This window comes from Oncorhynchus masou, chromosome 12 (assembly GCF_036934945.1).
Source record: "Oncorhynchus masou masou isolate Uvic2021 chromosome 12, UVic_Omas_1.1, whole genome shotgun sequence".
Classification (NCBI taxonomy): domain Eukaryota; kingdom Metazoa; phylum Chordata; class Actinopteri; order Salmoniformes; family Salmonidae; genus Oncorhynchus; species Oncorhynchus masou.
In genome coordinates, this window is record NC_088223.1 from 61856199 (window position 1) to 61881846 (window position 25648).

Sequence of the window (25648 nt, forward strand, 5' to 3'; positions counted from 1 at the left end):
GTATAATGGGTGTGGGTGAGAGCTATACTGTAGAATGCAACTGTCTCTGCTCTTGCTAGGTATAATGAGTGTAGGTGAGAGCTATACTGTAGAATGCAACTGTCTCTGCTCTTGCTAGGTATAATGAGTGTAGGTGAGGGCTATACTGTAGCTGTGGGTTAGAAATAGGGTCAAATCAACCATTATAACAGAGAAGGACATTATTTGTGGTTATTAACTTAAAATAACTTGTTTAAAAATATTTTTGAGAAGAATTGAAGACGCGAAAAAGTATCTGGAAGATACTTCTGTGATGGAAAAGCAGGATTCGGTTATTTCCCCTTCTGCCTTAGATCAGGAATCTGGCCTGGAAGCTGCAGGACACAGGTCACTATTGTGCTATATGAAAAAAGAAAATGAAAAAAGAAATCAAATAAAGAGCTGAGGAAAGTAGAATATGTTGCAGTCACACAAAAGGACACTACCTGGAGGTTCATAAAAGTGGCCAGCCACTTGATCAATTCGTTCTTTGATTCACAGCACAGGTACCTAAGAAGATTGCGAGAGGGAAGACGGCGGGGTTAGAGAGGCTATACCTTTACCATGATCCTCAGTGCACTAGTACCTACGGTTTACCCATCTTTAGTTGCTACTAAAGATGCTCACCACTGCTGTTTGTCTCGTTCTGCCTGCTCACACACTACAGTCATCCCCCAGCTAGAAGAAGAGGGAACTTACATTGTATTGACAGCTGATATGGAACAACAAATAGCCAAATGGTTAAGAAAATAGACCAGTATTCAGTCATTGGAGGGTTGCTGGTTGACTCTCACCATGATGGTGGCTGTAGCCTCTTCTTGATGCCATAGTAGACTTTCAGAGCATGGACTTGACATTCCCTCTCAGGCTGAGTACTCTAGTAAAGAGTGAAAATGGACAATTGTAGCTATACGGCCTCATACTGTTGGCACTTCATACAGTCACAGAATAGGCCTACACATCCTCCTTCCATCCTCTGTTACCTTTACTCCTTTGTAGAGCCTGAGAGAGGTGCCGTCGAGTACACAGAGGCGTCTGCTGAAGGTTCTCTTCCCCCTTTGACCCTTCTCATCACTGAACTTAATCATGCTGTTTCTGGACACGTCTACCATGGCAGCTGTGAGAGGGGACATACAACTCTAATTCACTTCACTGTGCTGATTTTCAACCATATCATTAATTAACACGTTGCCTTCCCCCCTTCCCTCCCTTCGGATTCCTTTTCTGTTGTCAATACTATTCTTCACAGAAAGTATCTACAATATGTCATTTGTTCAAAAGTGCTCTTGACTGGACTAATAATATATACATCGGTAATCATGCATTTACCTATGTAGATTAACATGGCCTCCATGTAGCAGTTCCGCTTGACCACCAGGTGACAGTCTTTACCCAGAGAGAAATAGATGGCCAGCGCTCGTTCCTGGTAGTGCAATGGACGTTCTGTTGGGGGAATCAGAGAAGACACATTGTATTTTACCACTAGTTTGCAGTTGAGCATTAGCGTTCATCATCAATATAAAGATATCACACTTCATTAACAACCGCTGTCCTACTTCAGTTTATACATTTAAAAAGGGACTTGGCAACTGTAACTGAGGTGTTCTAATTACCCATCTCCTGGTTGTCGTTGACCAGGAAGCAGCTCCAATAGTCCCCCTGCTGTGGAGGGATGTTCCCGCGTCTCAGGACCTCACACACTAGCTCCTCAGCACTCACTGCCTGGGAGATCTGAGGGAGAAGAACAGGCAGGGTTAGCGTTAGGAGCGGGCGGGGTTAGCGTTAGAAGGGGCGGGGTTAGCGTTAGAAGGGGGCGGGGTTAGCGTTAGGAGCGGGCGGGGTTAGCGTTAGGAGCGGGCGGGGTTAGCGTTAGGAGCGGGCGGGGTTAGCTTTAGGAGCGGACGGGGTTAGAGTTAGGAGCGGACGGGGTTAGCGTTAGGAGTGGACGGGGTTAGCGTTAGGAGCGGGCGGGGTTAGCGTTAGGAGCGGGCGGGGTTAGCGTTAGGAGCGGGCGGGGTTAGCGTTAGGAGCGGACGGGGTTAGCGTTAGGGGCGGGCGGGGCTAGCGTTAGGAGCGGGCAGGGTTAACCTGCGTTAGGAGCGGGCAGGATTAACCTGCGTTAGGAGCAGGCAGGGTTAACCTGCGTTAGGAGCGGACAGGGTTAGCGTGAGGAGCGGACAGGGTTAGCGTGAGGAGCGGACAGGGTTAGCATTAGGAGCGGACAGGGTTAGCGTTAGGAGCGGACAGGGTTAGCGTTAGGAGCGGACAGGGTTAGAGTTAGGAGCGGGCAGGGTTAGAGTTAGGAGCGGGCAGGGTTAGCTTTAGCAAGCAAGTGAACTTATATGATCATCTGGGCACAAAGCATTGCAGAAGAACACCCCATAGTGTCGCATCTGGAAAGGTGAGCGTGCACATGGAGCTGACCTGAACCAGCAGCTCAGAGCCCTCCTCCTTCCTCTCCAGGTAAATCCCACAGATGGTGAGAGGTGAGGGGGTCCCCTACAGAGCAGATTGAAGAGAAAGACACATCAGGCTAACAGCCACCCTCAATCCAGCAAATATTAAGAGATAGGTTATGGAAGGATTTAATAATTTCAGTTGGGTGGGAAACAACTGCTGCAAGGGGTTCTGAAAATGTCATCATGCCATAGGTGTATGCTCACCTCCTCGGCGTGTTCCTCCTGTGCTTTGATGACATGAGAGATCATGTCCAGCTGCCTCTGAAGCTGCTCAGCATTCACCTGCCACACAGACAGACACATCCATCCAATTGACAACACAGTACATTTCCCTCCATTTATCTTCTATAAATCAGTGATGTCATCAGTGTGAGACAGACCCACTCACATTGAAGATATCCTGGTAGTTCTGGATGAGCTCCTCTACCACCTGTCCTGCGCTGTTATCAGTGCCGTCCGTCTGGAAGAGCGTGGGACCAAACACAATGGCCAGGTTGTGCATGTTCATTTGATTCTCATCTGCAAAGCACTGAACGCTTTGGGAACAGAATCAACAGATTTGTACAAGAGATTTCTCAACAGCGATGCATGTCTTGAACTTTCAAAGACAAATTAGTCAATTATCTATATATAAACAATAAAAATTCTACAAAAGAGACAAACCAGAACGGAAGGAAGAAAAAGAGAGAAAAGAGAAGAGGACAGGCGGACAGAGGTGGAGAGTTGAGGCTAACCAGTAGAGGTGGTTGATGACAGCCCCCAGAGTGGCTCTGTTGACTGGGGGGAGGCTGTGGAGGAGGGCCTTGTACTGGGACACTCTCTCTCTTCTCTCACTGACAGCTGGTGGACAAAAAAGAAAAACACCTACACATTACAGCACAAAACTCCTTGTCATGAGGCTACCAATGATACGACTACCAAGACGAGCAGTGAAAAGCAGTGTCGTGGTCATTGTGGTCCACCTGTATTAGAATGAGGGTAGGCCAGACTCACTAGTGGTACGGAGCCATGGCAGAGAGGCCTGATGGCCATTGAAAACCCCCTCTCCCACTTCCCTGAGGAATCTCTTCAGGACGTTGGCCACATTATCCACCTGGCACACCCCTTCACTCAGACGAACCTGACGGGCGTCATGGCGGAGAGAGAGCAACAGGGCGGCGATCTTAGAGTTGACACCACACCTCCGATAGATGCCCTCTGACTTCAAACCTGGAAAGGGGGAGGAAAACCCCCCCATAAACAAACACATAACCACTATATCATTAACACAGGCTTACAAAGACACTGATAGAATAGAATAATGGAGCTGGTAAGAGCACATCTTTTGTTAGGTATCTGTCCCAACCGATGCCATGCTAGGTCCACTTACCATGCTGTGTGATGTAGCTAATGCAGCGGTCCACGATGACAGGGACTTCTGTCTCTGTAAGCTGCTGCTGGTCCAGGGGGCCGTCTCCTCTCCCTAAGCCCTGCTGGATGCCACTCAGCCAGCCCTGGTAGTCAGGCCTCCTGTCCCCCTCCAAACGCAGCCTCCTGCCTCTGTCCACCAGCACCACAGCAGCAGCTTCTTGCTCCACGGCTGGGACAGCACATCACATTACATCACACACTGTCTACATCAATTGTCAACCAAAGTAGCTCTATTAAAAAGTTATGTATATGTCACTAACATTCTTGGTCCACCAAAATAAAAACACTTCTCACTCTGCAGTACTTCCTTAACCTACAGTTAGGGAAAGTATTCAGACCTTTTGACTTTTTCCATATTTTCTTATGTTACAGCCTTATTCTAAAATGTATTAAATAAATGTTTTTCTCTCAATCTACACACAATAACCCATAATGACAAAGCAAAAATCACACTTTTTTTAATAGCTATTTTTTACATTTTTAAATGGAGCTCAAATGCATCCGGTTTCCATTGATCATCCTTGAAATGTTTCTACAACTTGATAAAAGTCAACCTGTGGTAAATTAAATCGATTGGATATGATTTGGAAAGGCACACACCTGTCTATATGAAGTCCCACAGTTGACAGTGCATCTCAAAGCAAAAACCAAGCAATGGTCGAAGGAATTGTGCGTTGAGCTCTGAGACAGGATTGTGTCAAGGCACAGATCTGTGGAAGGGTACCAAAACATTTCTGCAGATTTGAAGGTCCCCAAGAACACAGTGGCCTCCATCATTCTTAAATGGATGAAGTTTGGAACCACCAAGACTCTTCCTAGAGCTGGCCGCCCGGGCCAAACTGAGCAATCGGGGAAGAAGGGCATTGGCAAGAGAGGTGACAAGAAATCAATGGTCACTCTGACAGAGTCCAGAGTTCCTCTGTGGAGATGGGAGAACCTTCCAGAAGGACAACCATCTCTGCAGCACTCCATCAATCAGGCCTTTATGATAGAGTGGCCAGATGGAAGCCACCCCTCAGTAAAAGGCACATGACAGCCTGCTTGGAGTTTGCCAAAAGGCACCTAAACACTCTCAAACCATGAGAAACAACATTCTCTTGCCTGCTAATACCAAGATTAAATGATTTGGCCTGAATGCCAAGTGTCACGTCTGGAAGAAACCTTGATCATCCCTACAGTGAAGTATGGTGGTGGAAGCATCATGCTGTGGGGATGTTTTTCAGCGGTAGGGACTGGGAGACTAGTCAGGATCGAGGGAAAGATGAATGGAGCAAAGTACAGAGAGATCCTTGATGAAAACCTGCTAGGGGGGGTTAGTACCTCAGGCTGGGGCGAAGGTTCACCTTCCAACAGGAAAACGACCCTAAGCACACAACCAAGACAACGCAGGAGTGGCTTCGGGACAAGTCGTAGAATATCCTTGAGTGACTGCGCCAGAGCCCGGACTTGAACCCGATCAAACTTCTCTGGAGAGACCTGAAAATAGCTGTGCACCGATGATCCCCATTCAACCTGACAGAGCTTGAGAGGATCTGCAAAGAAGAATGGGAGAAAGTCACCAAATACAGGTGTGGCAAGCTTGTAGCGTGATACCCAAGAAGTCTCGAGGCTGTAATCGCTGCCAAAGGTGCTTCAGCAAAGTACCGAGTAAAGGGTCTGAATACTTACAGTAACAGTCAAAAGTTTTTCTTTATTTTCAGTTTTTTTCTACATTGTAAAAAAAACTATGAAATAACACATATGGAATCACGTAGTAACCAAAAAAAGTATCAACCTAAAAAATTGAGATGGTTTGGGATGAGTTGGACCGCAGAGTGAAGGAAAAGCAGCCAACAAGTGCTCAGCATATGTGGGAACTCTTTCAAGACTGTTGGAAAAGCATTCCAGGTGAAGCTGGTTAAGAGAATGCCAAGAGTGTGCAAAGTTGTCAAGGCAAAGGGTGTCTACTTTGAAGAATCTCAAATATAAAATATATTTTGATTTGTTTAACACTCTTTTGGTTACTACATGATTCCATATGTGTTATTTCATAGTTGCGATGTCTTTTGATGTATTTTTCAATGTAGAAAATGGTCAAATTAAAGAAAAACTCTGGAATGATTCGGTGTGTCCAAACTTTTGACTGGTACTGTACATAAATGTGATATTTCAGTTTCATTTTTTATAAATTTGCAAAAATGTCTAAAAAACTGTTTTTGCTTTGTCATTATGGGGTATTGATTGATGAGGGGAAAAAATATTCAGTCCATTTTAGAATAAGGCTGTAAAGTAACAAAATGTGGAAAAAGTCAAGGAGTCTGAATACTTTCTGAATGCACCGTATGCCCCACTGTGCCAGGTTCAGGTGTGACTCACAGAGCTCCTGTAGTTTTCGCAGGTCGATGTTATCCACTTGGTCTTCTCCGTGGAGGAGGAGGAGCAGTCTGGAGCCCCCCAGGGAGAACCAGCCCAGGCAAGGACAATGGAAGCTCTGGCCCGCAGTGTAGCGCAGCCGGCCCACCCGCTCAAAGGACCAGCCCACCAGGTCCGCTGCTACAGGGGGGACCAGGGCCTGACACACAACAAGACAAGGCAGCAGCTATACATAAAACTACCATTTACCAATCTATCATAATACTAATTGAAATCTAGTTTTAAAGATGTGTGGTTACCTTGCCAATGACCTTGATCCACTCCCTCACCGTGTCAGGGGAATCCTCTCCAAACAGGTAGACTCTCCCAGAGTCATGGTACAGCTCAAAGGAATGACCATAACTGACTCAGCAGGAAACACAAATAGAATATATACTGTACAAATATAAACATTCTTCTGAAGCTCACAAAGTTTTGGATTAAAACACTATCTATCGTGTTGTCTTACCCATGTTTCCCTTGGGGATTGACCACCAGACAAAGGACATCACTCATCTTCATCTGTCCACTCTGGCTGGAGCTCTTCTCACTCTCATAGTAGCTGAAGTTACCTTGGTTCAAAGAGCACCAGCGACGACTAAAATCTACATGTTCCAAAATGCTACAATTAGCTTACGGTAACTGAATTTACATTAAAACAATGTCACTTACCAAAAAGGAATATCAAGTTCGAAATGTACAAGTTGCTCACTAGTTCATCTGAAATTCAGATCTAAAGCATGTCCAAACAATTCACAAAAAATGTAGTTTACAAACAGAATATCAAGAATGACCCACCTCCTTTAGATTTGCGCTCTGTAACGGCTCGTGTTGAGGAGGCAGTCTTGAACAAATAACCAGTATGTGAGATGGGGAGAGCAGCCTCTAAGATTGTGTGATCTCCAGCCCTTGACCCTGGGAGCTCTGGAGAGAGGAAAAACATATAATACTGATGATGTCACCTCTACTGAACAATGAAATACAACCCATACATTTGTGTTCAACACAACTATATGATTGATGTAACATTGCAGGCATGGATTACAGAGAATTTGATGAATGAGGCTGGTTTCATTGCTCCTACCTGTGTTGTGGTTGTGAGTGAGGAACTCCACCTGAAGTGTCTGTCCATAGTGCTGGGCCACGGACACAGGGCTGGGCAGCTCTGGATCACCTGTATAACAGTTCACATCTGCTCCACAGAACACCAGCGACAGAGTCTCCAATACATCACCTGTCTGAATGGTGTTGCACAGAGCCTGAGAGATAGGGAAAAGGACAGAGAGGGGAGAGAGAGGAGGAAACGAGAGAGAGAGAGAGCGAGAGATAGAGGGGGAGGTAGAGAGAGAATCAAGGAGCAGAGAAGACAAGTCTGAAATTTTGAGAGCAACAGATGGAGAGAGAGAGAGCAAATTCGAGAAAATCTGAGTGCCTCACTTTGTTGAGGGCTTCCTGTTGGCCAAACAGTGCATGGTAGCAGCGGTATTTCCCCTGGCAGTACTTGGCAGTAACAAAGCGCTGGCGCTCCTCACTGTCACTTGATGGACAGAGCATCTCACTTGGTGGAATGTTAGCTGCCCAGAAAAGGTTTACTTTGTCGTTACCTAGCAACAGGAACAGCTGGTGAACAGGGAGTGACATTAGAACCTTGACCTGAAAGACTAGTTATTTTATTAACAGGGTGAACAATGACAAAATCTAATTTTCAAAGACAACATACATGTATAATACAATCATACAAATAAGATAGAAAGCATAGTGTGAGGAACATAAACAGAGGAAGCCAGTCATATGGGTGGTGAGAATTCAATGTTACTAATCCATGTAATAATATAATAGAATAAAAATGAGAAACTGTACCTACCTGATTTTCAGTCCACGCCTTTTCATCCATCTTCAGACTGCGGACTTTGGACACACTCTGGCCCAGGCCCATGTGCACCCCTAAACCACAGAGAAATGGATGAAAGAGAGTTAGATTTCAATATCCTCTATACCAGGCACTGTTATCTAACATACCAATGTGATACAATTTTTGTTAACCTGACATATTTGAATATGATCATTATAGAATCTAATCAAAGCTTTTGAGTCTTGATCCATTAGTTTCCGAGGCTGGACTGACCTCTGGAAATGGTTCTGTACCTGCACAGCATTTGCAGAGGACCACACACAGGTTGACAGAGGCCCAGTCTGGGTGGGGGGCGCCACAATCTGCACAGCGCTGGTTGGCCTCCTCAGACCAGATCTTCAGGGCCACCGCGTTGCTGGACAGAGAGTGACTGACACAGGCCTGCAGGGCCTCAACCCACTGCTCCCTCTGCTGCTCTGACTCGGCCACAAAACTAACCACACAGAACAGAGGTCACAGGGGTTTCACTGTGGGATGTCATTAAAGGGTCATAGGTCAGTCTCACTCACCTGAATGTCCTGTAGATGGTGGTGAGGTTGAAGGACCGTTTGTCTGTGCCCTTCACAGTACCTAAATTCATCTCAATGGAGGTGATGCCAACACCCTGGCTGTGCTCCTGATGACATGAACATCACAGTTTTTTTAAATTTCTTATCAACTCAAAAATGTAGCTAGTCTTAGCTGTTTGAATGGCAGCCTCATCACATAAATTGTGAATTCACTGACTGGCTATAGCTAGATCATCTATATCCTTATCTGCATGAGTAATCATTATTGCTATCAATGTTTATTCCCCAAATATATAAGTGTCTCCTCACAGTATAATTTGTTTCATTTCTGATCCAGAAAATTACTCATAAAAGCCATATCTGTAGCTATGTCATCCTTGAATTGTACAGACAGAAGATGACATCTTCATCAAAAAGTAGAAATGACAGACAAAATGTAGTGATAAACAAAAATGTTGCTGAGGCTAATTTAATTCAACCTAAATTAGCATTATTATTAAGTGTTATGATTTAAATGGAGACCTTTGCCTGTCACCTTTAAGAATACATAAAGGACTTTCATGCACGTTTAAAAAAATATATATTTCAGAACAAATGCATGCACACATGCACCATGGATACACACCTCAGCGTTCCTATAGAGGAAAACACTGTCGGCACAGATGACTACATAAAGCTTGGAGCGCAGTCCACTCATCTCCAGGTATCCTTGCTTACTAATGAGCGAGACTCTACTAGCACGCTGTCCACACGTATCACTGGAGTTCATAAGGGACTTCTCCATGCTGTTACAATGCTGCTGAATAGTCTCTTTCAGTACTGACACCCATTCCTCCCTGACGGCTGAAAACACACACACACATCAAATTGTATTTATCACATGCACCGAATACAACTGGTGTAGACTTTACATCAATAACGCCCACAAATTACTCATATTTCCTCATTGTGACCATTGTTACTTTAGGCTGAACACTTACTGTTGTTCTCAGCACGGAACAAGAAAGTCCTGTTCCTTGTCACCACCTCAAACTTCTGTCCTCCAACATTAAGCACTTTAGTGACAGACAGTATGGCTATGATCCGCTTTGAGTAGACCTCCTGATGAAAAGAAGAGAGGACGAGGAAGAAGAGGAGGGGCTGTAATAAGTAAGGTATTAAACAGTAGACAGTGTGATCTGTGAACCTATGTGTGGCTCTATGGAAGACGTCTGGACCTTCTCATTTTGAAAGTAGCGAAGGTGCTGTGCATCCAACATCACCCAACGCTTCTGGAAAACAAGGGTCCTGCAGATAAAACAGAGATTACTTACACTCTCATGCATACACACACATGCATGAACCAACACACAAATGCACACAAACCCTTCTCTCTTACCCCTGAGGTGGGGTCTTGTGCAGCCAGCCCATCTTGATAACAGGTGAGTGGTGAAAATCAGGGTTGAAGGATTGTGACAGTGTGCAGGCAAGATAGATACTGTCTTCATCAACAGATGTTCTCCTGAGATATTAGACACCCACATAAGCAGCAAGGACATGAATGTTCCCCTTATCTCATCATGTTTGCAATAACAAAAACATGTCGACGAAGGCTTCACACACAAACTCACATGTAAAACAGTTCAACAGAAACACACCTGTTTTCCTCAATGTCCTCGTACTCATCCTCATCCACACTAAACTGACTGTGGAAACAGTTCTGCATGGCCCGCAATGCATCCTCCTATGGTGCAGAATACAAAATGCAAACAATAGATCAAAATATCATCCTTCACACTTTAATAACTTGTGTACAAAAATAACTCTGGCATGTGTACAATCGCTAACATAAACGCCCAACACTCAATCGCTCTAAACATCTGTAATCACACACAAGAAGAGGCAAATAGTACATTCAAGTAATACATACACACCCACACATACAGATGTACAGTATAACTTACATTGTCTGCCATGACATCTGTGTCTGGCCTCTCTTAACTCCAGAACAGCTATACAAGTTAGCTGTGACAAAGAGGTGGAGACAAACAACTGAAGCCAAAGGATTACAGTAAAGGAATCGTTTCTCTGTTATGCCACGTCACAGGACCCAATGAAAAAATGTGCCCGGACAGGTTTACCTGATGATACTGAATAAACTGTATTACATACATCACATGTCAGCTAGAGTCGATTGTTTACATTTTACGAAAGACAATGGCTGTTTGACACGTATTACCCCTGCATGTTGACTCTAACCAAATAATTACTAACTATGAACAAGTGTTGTAACCTCACAACTGCTGGTAAGGAAGTAAATTAATACAGTAACTTTATACAATAACTCAATAATTATTCCCAAAGTATTCCAGAGTAAGAAATGGGTACTGTAATCTGGCCACCTGCTTGGGATGGTGATCTCCATCCCTGTGACAATGGCCCTCTCATCACAGCAGCTATAACAGGAAGTGTGCTTATGAAACTGGCATCAGAGAGACTAATCTTCCTCATGAAACTGCAATAACTCTGAACAGACTTTATTTGACATTTACAGCAGCTTCTCCATGACTCCAGATTCATGTCATGGCACAGGACCACAGGCATAGGAGTAAGGTATAATAATTGACATATTGAGACAGTGCAACTACAGGTGAACCTGTACAGTCTGACCTGTACTGTATCTTCTGTAAATTCTACCGTATATTATAAGGAATATAACTCATTTTAATTCTATGAAGAATACCACTTGTTTTTGAAAGTGCATTCATGACAGTCAATTTTCATAAGAAAATATATGATTATTATAGAAGCAGATTTGCGAACACAGCAGGCAGGTAAAGCATAGCAGCGAGGGGCAATCTGTGACCTTACCTGTAGCTCTTAGACTCTTGTAACTCTCTGCTGAACTGCTACATTTGTACAAAAGATGTTGGCGATGCAATGACAAATGCTCAGTAATATCAATGTACTGGAGTGATAATATATCCCCAAAAAAGTAATTTTCCTCTGCAATAGTGAAGTTTAGACTCACCAACCTTAATAGTATTCTTCCCTCTTCTCTGGTGAGTGACATGAGAGAGAGAGAAAGAGAAATCAATGTCATACCATAACAATAAATAATAGAGTCATCTTGCGGTCAGTTGGGATAGCTGGCCAGATGTTCCAAAGTCAAAACATCGTGTTTACCAGTAAGCAGTTGGCTAGATTAGCCAGCGATTCCTGGAAGTACTATAATTAATACCTATATGGGAAGTATCCTCTCTGATGTTAGCCAAGAGGCGGACTGTGCACTGTGTAACAAAGACTTTGTCAAATGTTTGTTAGATTTCTTGTTGAGTGGGTCACTAACCACATTTCCATCCAGTTTGTATGCGAGTAAAGTCATATCGTATTTTTAAAAACCACTACAGCTGTGATGGAAACAGGAAGTTTCAGTACAATTTTATAAATGCCGACTGATCATTTGTTTGTTCGACATGGCGGGATCTTTTTGTGTCTGTAAAAATAATTAGGCACAAAATCCAGGGTTCGCAATCAAATTCAAGGACCTTCAAGTACATGTTTAATAAGCACTAATATTTATTTTCAAGGACCATGAATTTGTAATACTTTAGTTCCTATAATGCAAGTGTTTCTAGTCGTCACCAGATGGTAGAATATCGCCACAAACTCATGAGAAGAAAAAAACGAATACTAAACTCAGCAAAAAAAGAAACATCCCTTTTTCAGGACCCTGTCTTCCAAAGATAATTTGTGAAAATGTAAATAACTTCACAGATCTTCATTGGAAAGGGTTTAAACACTGTTTCCCATGCTTGTTCAATGAACCATAAACAATTAATGAACATGCACCTATGGAACGGTCGTTAAGACACTAACAGCTTACAGATGGTTGGCAATTAAGGTCACAGTTATGAAAACGTAGGACACTAAAGAGGCCTTTCTACTGACTCTGAAAAACACAAAAAGAAAGATGCCCAGGGTCCCTGCTCATCTGCGTGAATGTGCATTAGGCATGATGCAAGGAGGTATGAGGACTACAGATGTGGCCAGAGAAATAAATTGCAATGTCCGTACACCTGCACAGGATCGGTACATCCCAACATCACACCTGCGGGACAGGTAAAGGATGGCAACAACAACTGCCCGAGTTACACCAGGAACGCATAATCCCTCCATCAGTGCTCAGACTGTCCGCAATCAGCTGAGAGAGGCTGGACTGAGGGCTTGTAGGCCCAAACCCACCGTCGCTGGGCCAGACAGGACTGGCAAAAAGTGCTCTTCACTGACGAGTTTTAGCTCACCTGGGGTGATGATTGGATTTGCGTTTATCGTAAAGGGAATGTGCGTGACACCAAGGACGGTACTCTTGAGCGGGATCGATTTGGAGGTGGAGGGTCCGTCATGGTCTAGGGCGGTGTGTCACAGCATCATCGGACTGAGCTTGTTGTCATTGCAGACAATCTCAACGCTGCGCGTTATAGGGAAGACATCCTCCTCCCTCATGTGGTATCCTTCCTGCAGGCTCATTCTGACATGACCCTCCAGCATGACAATGCCACCAGCCATACTGCTCGTTCTGTATGTGATTTCCTGCAAGACAGGAATGTCAGTGTTCTGCCATGGCCCAGATCTCAAAGAGCCCGGATCTCAATCCCATTGAGCACGTCTGGGACCTGTTGGATCAGAGGGTGAGGGCTAGGGCCATTCCCCCCCAGAAATGTCCGGGAACTTGCAGGGTCCTTGGTGGAAGAGTGGGGTAACATCTCACAGCAAGAACTGGTAAAGCAGTCCATGAGGAGGAGATGCACTGCAGTACTTACTGCAGCTGGTGGCCACTCCAGATACTGACTGTTACTTTTGATTTTGACCACCCTTTGTTCAGGGACACATTATTCCATTTCTTTTAGTCACATGTCTGTGGAACTTGTTCAGTTTATGTCTCAGTTGTTGAATCTTGTTATGTTCATACAAATATTTACACATGTTGAGTTTGCTGAAAATAAACGCAATTGACAGTGAGAGGATGTTTATTTTCTTGCTGAGTTCATATTCATCAATACCTTACAAGTTATAGTCAATAATACATGTTTCACTACATACATGAGTGGTATGTCAGTACTGATGATGTTGACTGATTTCCTTTATGAACTGTAACTCAGTAACATTTTTTTTATTGTTGTGTTTATATTTTTGTTCAGTGTACATGGTAATATTATTATATTGTATTTATATTTCACAACATTTTAGGTCCCACAGTCTGTCCCAACACATGAAAGTAAATTCTGACATTGTAAATGGCCCTTAGTTGACTCTAAAATGTCCTAGACATTATTCCAGACTGAGTTCGTTTCACCTCTCCGTCTTTGTCGTGATCGGAGTTTCCCAGTGTTGTAATGAACGCACTGCTAACAGTGCAAATCCGCTGTAACAGGCGAACATAACAAGCACACATGAATTGTTCATGATTCCACTCGTTCGCAGAGGTAGGCGCGATTAGAACTCAGATCAAGAAGCCTTCAGAACGTTGAACAACACTGGGAACGCCACAATAACTGTCTAAACGATCATTAACAAAACAAAAAGGCGAGTAAACGCCATTTCACAAATAAAAAGGGGCGTAAACAGCGTTTACCCTCCACTACATCCCAGAATGTGTCTGGTAAAACCATTCATAAACATCAATAATCTGCCAGACAGTATTGAATCTTTGCATTTATATATATATATATATATATATAAATATTTGTTTATCTTTGTTTATTAAACACAAATAAACAAAAACAATATATATATACACATATATATACACACACACACATATTTGTTTATTAAACACAAATAAACAAAAACAAAAATATATATATTTTCCCGGCATTATAACTATTCAGGGCATATTTTTCCGTGGGCATTGCGTATACTCACTTCTTATTACCCACTGATACGTACCAAAGTAGTGTAGTAGAGGTATACGCAGTTTCAATTAATAAGGCTGTTGGAACAGATCAGAATGTTTAGCTTGTATTTTTTATAAACTATTCGGCGCAGCAATGTAGCAGCGGCGGTAGAAATTCGAGGGAATGTTCCAAAATACAATTTGCGGGAAAACGCTGTTTTAAAATGTGCACGGCACATGCGAGCGGTTTCATGAAGAGAGATGGAAATATCCGTTAGAAATTTAGGAAGAGGGGAGATTTAAATATGCAACAACTAGCATGGGTTGCTAATATGACTACGATAATGCCTTTGGCTACTAGACAATGAAAGCAAGAAAATCAATAGACCAGGAAGTCTTTATAAAAAAAATCCTTGCTTCTATGGTGATTCTTGGTATAGGCTCCATTCAAGTAAGGAAAGACATGCCTCATAATATGAAGTAAAACGCCCAGGTTTCAAATAATTACGCAATATAAAAAATACAGCTATGATAATGGTAGGCCTAACCATCTTCTGGTAGATGGAAAGGCTTTCCCAAAAATCTTCTCTGTTAAATGTTAGCTACAGTAGCTACAAAGCAGCCTAGCAACCTGTCAGAATGATATCATAATTATTTGCATCAATCCAGTAGGCATTTATTTTTCAAACTCCAACTCGTGTGCTACAGAAACACTGCTAACCAAACAACAGTGCTAGGGGGGGCTGGCAGCACGAGCACACTGTTTGGGAGACAGAGATGCTAATGAATATCCACCAACAAACTTAATTCTACAGTTGGCTGAATATGTTTTGACGTATAACTATTTCTGGTTTGATGATGAATACTACCTCCAAACGAATGGAACATCGATGCTCTACATTTGCTCCGAGCTGTGCTAACCTCTATATGGCTCTTTTTGAATTGGGAGGTGTTCAAGAAACACTGGCATATTTTATCATCGGACCCAGTTTTGCAGGATGAATTTAAATATCCACCACGTATGGTGTATAGGAGAGGTCGCAATTTACGCGATAAATTGGTTCATGCCAACTGCCAACTCTTTTACGCCCTCTACCAAATGGTAGCTATAAATGCAGAGGAAGCGCACAGTGCTACAATATGATGAAGTGTGAATATTTCTGCCACCCACACACAGGAAAACGGTTCCAAATAAATGACATTATTACGTGTTACACCACCCATGTTATTTACATTATTAAATGTCCATGTGGACTTCGGTAAAAGAACTCGCTCTCTCAAGCAGAATTAGTGAACATAAAAGTTAAATCAGGAGAAACGACAGGGATTATCCAGTCGCTGTACATTTCAATGACCTGAAGCATGACATTTCCACCTTTAGATGTTGTGGCATAGGGAAAGTTAAGATATCAGACAGGGGAGGAGACATTGATAATACTCTGAGTAAAAGAGAATGTTTTTGGATTTTCACCCTCCAGACATTATTTCCTTAAGGACTTGATGAAATGCCTATGCTTATGTTGTGAATTTGAACATGACATATGTGTCTCTTGTAGATTATTCTGACGTTTTTATACGATGTACCCAGTGACTAATGAAAATGTACTATGTCCTCATTGAGATTTACAGACGTGTTCAATACGCCTTATTTATACACGTTTGTAATATTTATGAAATGCATATTGTTATATTATTTGTGAGCACTTATTTGTTTTCCCTTTGCCTCCAACCCCCTTCGATGTGTAGAACGGATGTGGGTGGGGCCAGGCTTACATAGGGGTGCACTTCTTTTTTTTATATCACAAAAGCTTTGACGAAGGCGGTGTGGCGGATGCGTAAGCTTATTAAATATCCGTGATACTATCAAGAGTTGTGTGGAGGATAATGCCAAGATGTCTGCTTGAACAGAAAGATTGTGAAAAAAATGGGGGAAAAAGTTGAGTCATTATTATTTTTATTTGTTCAAGATATAAGACCTTTCCTGTGACTGGAATGATAATTGGATCATTTATTTCAGCATGTCTATGCAAAGTCGTGACAAAAAAGAAAGGAAGAAGTTAGCCGTTCTATTGCTAATCAACAAGAGAGAAACGTGCTTATAGACAACTGCCATAACTACGCTTGGCCTATGGATAATATCATGCTTTCGAATGCTGAAGATGACGAATTCCCCTCTTTACCGGTTACTCCGTGCAAACCTCCAAAAAACCCAACATGAACTCTGACATCGTGGCTAACCTCTCCTTACTCATCAACTCCAGGTGTGACGCCATTGAGAAAATGGTATGCGCTAACACCATGGTTATCGAAGGCTTGAAAAAGACTGTGGAGTTTGCATGTGGTGAAATTAAGGATGTGAAAACGAGAGTGGCAAAAGTTGGAAAAAAATGTGGAAAGGGTGGAAAAGAATAACAATGTCTACCATAGACGTCTCACTGATCTGGAACAATACACAAGAAAATGGAACCTGAGACTCTACGGCTTGCCAGAGGTGGAGAATGAAGATCTGCGAGGAGAGGCTATCCGCATCTGCCAATAAGTTTTGCCTGCAGAGAAGAACAAAGTTGGTGATACCATCGACGTTGTGCATCGCCTCGGCAAGAAGCAACAGCAAAACGATTCAAGACCCAGGGGTATCATCATCCTATTCACTACTAGATTCTACAGGGATGCTGTCTGGAAAGCTGCTAGGAAGAACGCCTTCCTTCAGAGCCATGGTCTGCGTTTCGCCGAGCATCTCAGCCCGGAAGACATAGAAAGAAGGAACAAGTTCTGGCCAACAATCAAGATAGCACGAAGTGAGGGGAAGGCTGCTTAATTCGTCGGAGGACGAGGTTTCATCAACGGTTCAGAAATCCATATTCCTCCCTAAAATCTCACTAGAAGGAACAGGTTGATGGTTTCAGCCATGGTATTCTCCTTTTCCTTATGCGGTTTACCTAACAAGCATCAGGTGACTATTTTACAGGAATACTCAGGTATTTCAATTCATTAGTTTGTTCTTGTATGACCAGAATTCCTATTTTGTTTACAAAGAAGATTGAAAGCTGAATTTGTTTTATGTACACAGTAACTAAGATACTGTTTTAAATGGCATACAGGTCTGCATCTGACACGGTTATTGTTCTATTTAGTTATTAATACTTATTTCCAAAAAAGGTCTGAGGAACTTTTATATGTAAAACATTCTTTATTCAATTATTTTATGATCAGTTTTCATATGTACTTAAAATAATAGGTACCCTTTTATTTAAATGATTATTTGTTGTTTTATTTCTCAGAATAGTTCCTGATTACACTAAAGGTTTTTTTAGTCTCTCTTACTACAAGAACCCTTGGTTTGGTCTTGAACATTATTTCCAGTTGAGTTGAATTTCAAAGGTTATGGAATAAGCTATTTTCACTTTAAATTGACTTAAATGGTTCCTTATCGTTTACGTTCACTGCTCCTACGTCTGACTCATCCTACTACAGTTTATATTTTTATATAATCTTTGTTGTTTTGTCTTTGTCTATATTATCTCTTAATGCTAGGGGGTTACGAAACAGTGTGAAGCGCAAGGCCTTATTTCTATTTACTAAACAATTTCGAACAGATTTTTGCTTTTTTCAAGTCTCACTCAATTTTGGCTGGTGCCAACTTCTGGAGGTCACAGTGGGGCAACGATATTTGGCTTTCCCATGGATCTGAACGCTCTGCTGGTGTCACTACAATGAAAAATACCTTTGGTGGTAATATTCTACACTCGAGATGTGACCCCTTTGGTCACTTTATTTGTCTTGTGATCAGTTACAATGACATTACACTCATTACTGTAAACTTCTACGGGTACAACACCAAACATGAGAAAGATGAATTGCTTGAATCTATAGAGAAACATACTTCATTGGTTATCTAAATTTCCCAATTCGTTATTATTGATAGGAGGGGACTTTAACATTACAATAGATAATTCAACTGATAGATGGCCCCCAGGTAGGCCATCCAATCAGAATTTGGGTTTAATACCTTTTATGGAAAAGTTTGATCTTACTGATATATGGAGAGAGAGGTTTCCGGCCGAAAGATCATTCACTTGGAGTAACAAAACAGGCTCCAGACAATCCAGAATATATTTTTGGCTTATATCCAAATGTATTGATAGTGAGTGTGTTACTACAAATATTTGTACTACTCCCCTCACAGACCATAAGGCTATTTACATTGATATCAAAATATTTACCCCTGATACGAACCTTGGTAGAGCATCCTACTGGAAGCTAAATAGCTCATTATTAAATAATGATATAGTTACATTTGAGGTTAAAGATCTGCTCTCACACTTTTGGGAAAGGGCTTGTGAAGAAAAATCTTATTGCAAGAACTGGGAGCTCTTTAAATTTGAGGTGTCCAAATATCTTAGAAAATATAGTAGTAATCTTGCTAAGACCAGAAGAGCTGAGGAGGAAAAGGTGATCATTAAGATAACTTCCCTTTCTCAGAGGTCCCCAGCTGACCTCTTGGGGGAGGAGAAGATAGAACTAATTGAGTTACAAAATAAACTGGATAATATATATAAATTAAAAGCAGAAGGAGCCTTTTAGATCTAGGAAAAAATGGATTGAGGAGGGAGAACAGAATTCATCCTATTTCTTTAGACTTGAGAAATTTCACTCTAAAAATAACACTATCCATAAGTTAAACATTGATGGTGTTATTACAGATGACCAAAAATTAATCGCTAAATACTGCAGCTATTTTTACAGAAAATTGTATAGCTCTACGTACTGTCAGGAATCCACAGATATGTTTTTTAACTCACTGAATAATGTTCACTCTATCAGTGATATAGAATCTAAACAGTGTGATGAACCCATCAAAGTTGAAGAGATTATAGAGTCTATCAAACATCTAAAGAACAATAAATCACCAGGTGTTGATGGAATTACATCAGAATTTTACAAATAATTTTCTGAACAAGTAGCTCCCTTCCTATTTGAAGTCTTTTTAGAGAGTATTAAAAACAATGTTCTCCCTCCTACAATGAGTCAGGGGTTAATAACACTGATACCTAAACCTAAAAAAGAAGTGCTGCTCATCGACAACTGGCGTCCAATTTGTCTTCTTAATAATGACTATAAGATATTAGCCTCACTACTTGCAAAAATAATTAAAGAAGTCCTGGATGCAATCATTGATGAAACACAGTCTGGCTTCATGAGGAACAGACATATTTCTAACAATGTCAGACTAGTATTAGACGTACTTGACTACTCAGACCTAATAACTGAGGATAGCTTCATATTATTTTTAGATTTTTATAAAGCATTTGACACAGTAGAGCATCAGCTTCTCTTCCACTCCCTTGAGAGACTTGGCTTTGGGGATTTTTTCTGTAAGGCTATTAAGACTCTCTATGCAAATAGAAACAGCTCTATCAAATTGAAATATGGCACCTCACCTAGATTTGAGTTAAAGAGAGGAATTAGGCAAGGTTGTCCTATCTCTCCGTGCCTGTTTTTATTAATCACCCAACTTCTTGCAAATTCTTTAAGTAATAGTCCTGTACAAGGTATTTCCATAGCTGGTAAAGAAATTATTATAAGCCAGCTGGCTGACGATACTACACTTTTTCTGAAAGGCGCTAACCAAATTCCCATATCGATCAATGTGACACAATCCTTTTCCAAAGCGTCTGGTCTATATCTTAACATTAATAAATGTGAACTCATATCTGTCAAAGATTGTGTGACACCTTCATATTATGGTATTCCAGTAAAAGAAGAACTTACATATTTAGGCATAACCATTACAAAGGATCAGAAGTCTAGAGGCTTACTAAATTTTAACCCTCTTATTAAAAAACCCCAGAAGAAACTAAATCAATGGCTACAGAGGGTCTTATCTTTAAAAGGTAGATACCTTCAGCCTTGGTTATTAGGAATCTCTAGACTAACATATGGTGCTCTATCTTTATATCTTGACCATAAAATAAGCAAGGAGATAGACCAGATGCTTTTCAACTTTCTTTGGAGAAACCGTACCCATTACATTAGGAAAACTGTTGTAATGAACACTTATGAGAATGGTGGACTGAATTTTCTGGACTTTACTACTTTAAATAATATTTTTAAGATCAATTGGATAAAACAATTCCTAAGAAGACCCACTTCTATCTGAAATTTTATTCCTCATCATGTCTTCTCTACTTTTGGTGGCCTTAACTTCATGTTGTTTTGCAATTATAATATTGACAAAGTTCCAGTGAAACTTTCTGCTTTTCATCGGCAGGTTTTCTTGTCATGGTCCTTAATTTATAAACACAATTTTTCTCCACACAGATATTATATATGGAATAATCGGGATATATTGTATAAAAATACCTCTCTGTTTTTAGAATATTGGTTCCGAAATAATATCCTATTGGTGAGCCAACTGGTAAATGCAGAGGGTCTTTTACTCAGTTATAAAGAATTCTTATCACTTTACAAGGTCCTTGTAACACCTAAAGATTTTGCAATTGTTTTAGATGCCATTTCCTCAGGTGTTGCTATGTTATTCAGGAACATGTCAAGACCTGACCCTCAGAGCCTACCTTCTCTTGACCCTGTTGACTCATCAGTAGGAAAGATTTTTTTCTCTTTTGGTCCATTCAACAACAGAGCGATACAATCCTTGTTTCAGCAGGATGTTGTATCTATACCTTATGTCATGCCTTATTGGAATGGATTTATTGATAATATCTGTTGGAAAAAAGTTTGGATGTTGCCACACACATACCTACTTGTTAACAAAATTAAGAAATTTCCTTTAAAATGATTCATAAATATTATCCTGCCAACCACTATATGAAGAAGTTTAAGAAAAACATCAACTCAAATTGCTCCTTTTGTAATGACCACCCAGAAACAGTTGTGCATCTTTTTTGGCATTGTATGCATGTAAGAAAACTGTGGCAAGACATCAGTAGGTTTGTAATTGAACACATTTATGAAGATTTTACACTATTGTGGAGAGATGTACTGTTTGAATTCTTTACATACAATAGAAATAAGCGGAATCATTTTTATGTAATTAATTTCATCATTCTTTTGGCCAAATTTCATATACACAAATGTAAATTTACAAACAGAAAACCACATTTTCGTACCCTACAAAAAGAAATTGAACTGTATTTTAAGACGGTTAAATGCTCTACTAACAAAAAAGCTGTTAGAATTGTAAGTATATGCATGTCCCTTAAGGTCCTTGTGTAATTGTAATGTGATATTGTACCCCCTAGCTCGATTGTCTATTGTTTGTAATCTATGTATGCTTGTGTTCCCTCATGTGCTTTATGTATTGATTTGTTATTAATAAAAAATATATATCAAGAGCTGTGTGCGGTTTCCTTTTTCCTTCGTGGTTTTCTGTTAAAAAAGTGTGACTTTGAGACTGAAAATCTGAAACCCGTGATTTAAAAAATATATGTTTCAATGGTAGGCCTACTATTAAAGGCCCTTGCATGGTCAATCTGACGTATATTGGCTGTGCAGCATTTACGATGATATAGCCACATTTTCGGATCAAGCATAAACTCGCTTTTAAACAACTTTCACAGTACAGTACAGTTTGTGTTGGCCTGACTGTGAAAGACCAATATCGGATTTGTCATTTAGTTAATGCAGAGTTTGTTTCTCTTATAATTTTTCACACAGGGCGTCTTTCCTTAGCGTGGTGGAGCGTGTGGAATGACATTTTTGTTTGTTGTATACCCACTTCTCCAGGAACCACTAAACCACTGGTAGAATGAGTGAGCTTGCCTGGGAACCAGCATGCGAAACACGTGAGGAAATATAACTTGGTAGTCTGCCTGGACCATTTTTCTAATATTTTTCATATTAACATATTTGATTATTTTCTGTTATCCTCGTTTTAATTCAAGTACTTTTCAAGTAAGTACTTTTCAAATATAGGTATTCCTATATTTACTTTTCAGAGTGCCAAATTCAAGTACTTTAAGCACCTCAAGCAACTTGTGCAAATCCTAGAAATGGCGGTGGAAATGCTTTTATGCACAGAAATTGATATAATAACCATCACATCCAAGTAAACTTGGAGTCACATGATGATATGGTGTGTGTGGTCGGATTGGGAAACCATTCAGTTTATTAGGCTACAGATGAAATCAGTGGTGTAAAGTACTTAAGTAAAAGTACTTTAAAGTACTACTTGACTATTTGGGGGGGTATCTGTACTTTAATATTTATATTTTTAACTACTTTTACTTTTACTCCGCTACATTCCTAAAGAAAAGATGTACTTATTACTCCATTACATTTTCCCTGACACACAAAAGTACTCATTACATTTTGAATGCTCAGGCAGGACAGCATTTTGGTCCAATTCACACACATATCAATATAATGCATCTTCATCCCTACTGCGTCTGATCTGGCGGACTCAAACACACAATACTGAATTTGTAAATTATGTCCAAGTGTTAGAGTGATCCGTCTGTCTGTAAATACAAAAACAAGAAAATTGTTTAATCTGGTTTGCTTAATGTGCTTTATCTTGGCCAGGTCGCAGTTGTAAATGAGAACTTGTTCTCAACTAGCCTAACTGGTTAAATTAAGGTGAAATAAAATAAATAAAAAATAATATAAGGAATTTGATGAATACCATTTACTTTTACTCAAGTATGTCAATTTAGTACTTTTTCATCATTGTACTTCAGTAAATCTAAAACCAGATACTTTTAGACTTTTACTCAAGTAGTATTTTACCAGTTGTGTAAAGTACTTAAGTATAAATGCTTTAAAGTACTACTTAAGTCGTTTTTTTTGAGTATCTGTACTTTACAATTTATATTTTTGACTACTTTTACTTCACTACATTCCTAAAGAAAATGATGTACTCTTTACTCCATGCATTTTCCCTGACGCCCAAAAGTACTCGTTACATTTTGAATGCTTAGCAGTACAGGAAAATTGCCTAATTCACACACTTATCAAGAGAACATCCCTGGTCATCCCTACTGCCTCTGCTCTGGCGGACTCACTAAACACATGCTTAATTTGCAGTTGTGTAAAGTACTTAAGTAAAAATACTTTAAAGTACTACATAAGTCGTTTTCTTGGGTATCTGTTCTTTACTATTTATATTTTTGACTACTTTTACTTTTACTTCACTATATTGCTAAATAAAATAATGTACTTTTTACTCCATACATTTTCCCTGACACCTAAAAGTACTTGTTACATTTCGAATGTAAAATGGTCCAATTCACTCGCTTATCAAGAGAACAACACCCACCAACACCCACCACTGCGACCTGTATGCTCTAGTCGGCTGGCCCTCGCTACATATTCGTCGCCAGACCCATTGGCTCCAGGTCATCTATAAGTCTATGCTAGGTAAAGCTCCGCCTTATCTCAGTTCACTGGTCACGATAACCGTTCCAGTAGGTATATCTCACTGATCATCCCCAAAGCCAACACCTCATTTGGCCGCCTTTCCTTCCAGTTCTCTGCTGCCAGTGACTGGAACGAATTGCAAAAATCGCTGAAGTTGGAGACTTTTATTTCACTCACCAACTTTATACATCAACTATCTGAGCAGTTAACCGATTGCTGCAGCTGTACATAGTCCATCTGTAAATAGCCCACCCAATCTACCTACCTCATCCTCATACTGTTTTTATTTTATTTACTTTTCTGCTCTTTTGCACACCAGTATCTCTACTTGCACATCATCATCTGCTCATTTATCACTCCAGTGTTAATCTGCTAAATTGTAATTATTCACTCCTATGGCTTATTTATTGCCTACCTCCAAATCAGAATTTGTTGGTAACATATGTAAGATGTTTTATATTCATCATATGTTTGTAAGTTACTTCTCATCAGAATGGTATTTTTGTATAATACTGGCGGGGTTGCAGTTATCTGTTCTATGTCAAGACTAAGTTGCATGGGCCGCAGAGAGGGGAGAGGTCAAAGTGTCATCATGTGTAAACATATCTTTTGCTCCACTGTGTGTGTGCCAGTCACACCCTACTTTTCCCATCGGGGAAAAGGAGGATGGCAGTGTCTGGAATCATTCTCATGCTCCCTTTTATCTTAACCTATAGCCTCACTCTCCTCTCTGTGAGCTTGTCCAGGATTGGTTGTATTTAGAATTGGTTGTATCTAAATGACAATTTGATATAATGCCTGTTGATATGGAGGATTGGTTTATGGTTCTGAGTTTGAGAAAGGAGACAAAACTGAACAATAATTTATAGCCAACTCTGTCTGGCTAGGGGATACTCCTCTCTGAAGTAAAGTCTTTCTTTGTGTAAGTTCCTGGGACCTGTGGATTGTCATGTCTTTTAGGGGAGGGGGGGGGGGGTGGATCTTCGCTATAAAGGATCCCATTTGCCATTGTGTGGGGACACTCAACTTTTTAGTAGAGATACTGAACTGTTGAGAGTCACAGAAAATGCTATAGAGCTCATATAATTAAAGATGGACTTTGATAACTAACTCTGACTTGTGTTGTGGTTTGCTCCCATGATTTGGTAAATAGAGGAAATTTCCATGACACTCCTCATGCCTTTTGCACACACTGTATATAGACTTTCTTTCTTTTCTACTGTGTCATTGACTTGTTTATTGTGTTATTGGCTTGTTTATTGTTTACTCCATGTGTAACTCTGTGTTGTTGCCTGTGTCACACTGCTTTGCTTTATCTTGGCCAGGTCACAGTTTTAAATTAGAACTTGTTCTCAACTAGCCTTCCTGGTTAAATAAAGGTGAAATAATAAATTAAAATGAAAACAACCCTGGTCATCCCTACTGCCTCTGATCTGGTGGACTCACTAAGCACAAATACTTAATGAGTGTCCCCCTGGCTATCAGTAAATTAAAAATGCATAAACATTATGCCGCCTGGTTTACTTAATATAAGTAATTTGAAATAATTGATATTATTTTACTTTTGAAAGTTAAGTATATTTTAGCAATTACATTTGCTTTTGATACTTTGGTATATTTAAAACCAAATACTTTTCACAGGGTGGTAAAGTGCACAGTGATGAGCTTGATGCTGCTTTCCAATAAATATCTAGGG

General features: G+C 40.6%; 1 protein-coding gene across 2 annotated transcripts; it reads right to left on the reverse strand.

Annotated features, from left to right (window-relative positions):
- On the reverse strand, positions 1-10749 carry LOC135550586 (arf-GAP with Rho-GAP domain, ANK repeat and PH domain-containing protein 1-like). 2 transcript variants are annotated; one of them, XM_064981531.1, is made up of 28 exons: positions 10643-10749; positions 10337-10422; positions 10078-10200; positions 9917-9986; positions 9680-9800; positions 9325-9542; positions 8700-8806; positions 8424-8623; positions 8143-8222; positions 7716-7898; positions 7363-7537; positions 7077-7202; positions 6748-6883; positions 6539-6641; positions 6243-6438; positions 3847-4056; positions 3471-3686; positions 3212-3317; positions 2866-3013; positions 2682-2759; positions 2443-2517; positions 1632-1749; positions 1348-1461; positions 1002-1135; positions 813-895; positions 646-696; positions 465-528; positions 1-378 (listed from the first exon to the last, which is right to left on the reverse strand). In XM_064981531.1, the coding sequence occupies exons 1-28, from the start codon at positions 10652-10654 to the stop codon at positions 334-336; spliced, it is 3378 nt and encodes a 1125-aa protein (XP_064837603.1). In that variant the 5' UTR covers positions 10655-10749; the 3' UTR covers positions 1-333. The 2 variants fall into 2 exon arrangements, with proteins under 2 accessions (XP_064837603.1, XP_064837604.1); XM_064981532.1 differs by lacking the exon at positions 646-696.
- Between the last annotated feature and the right edge of the window lie 14899 nt (positions 10750-25648).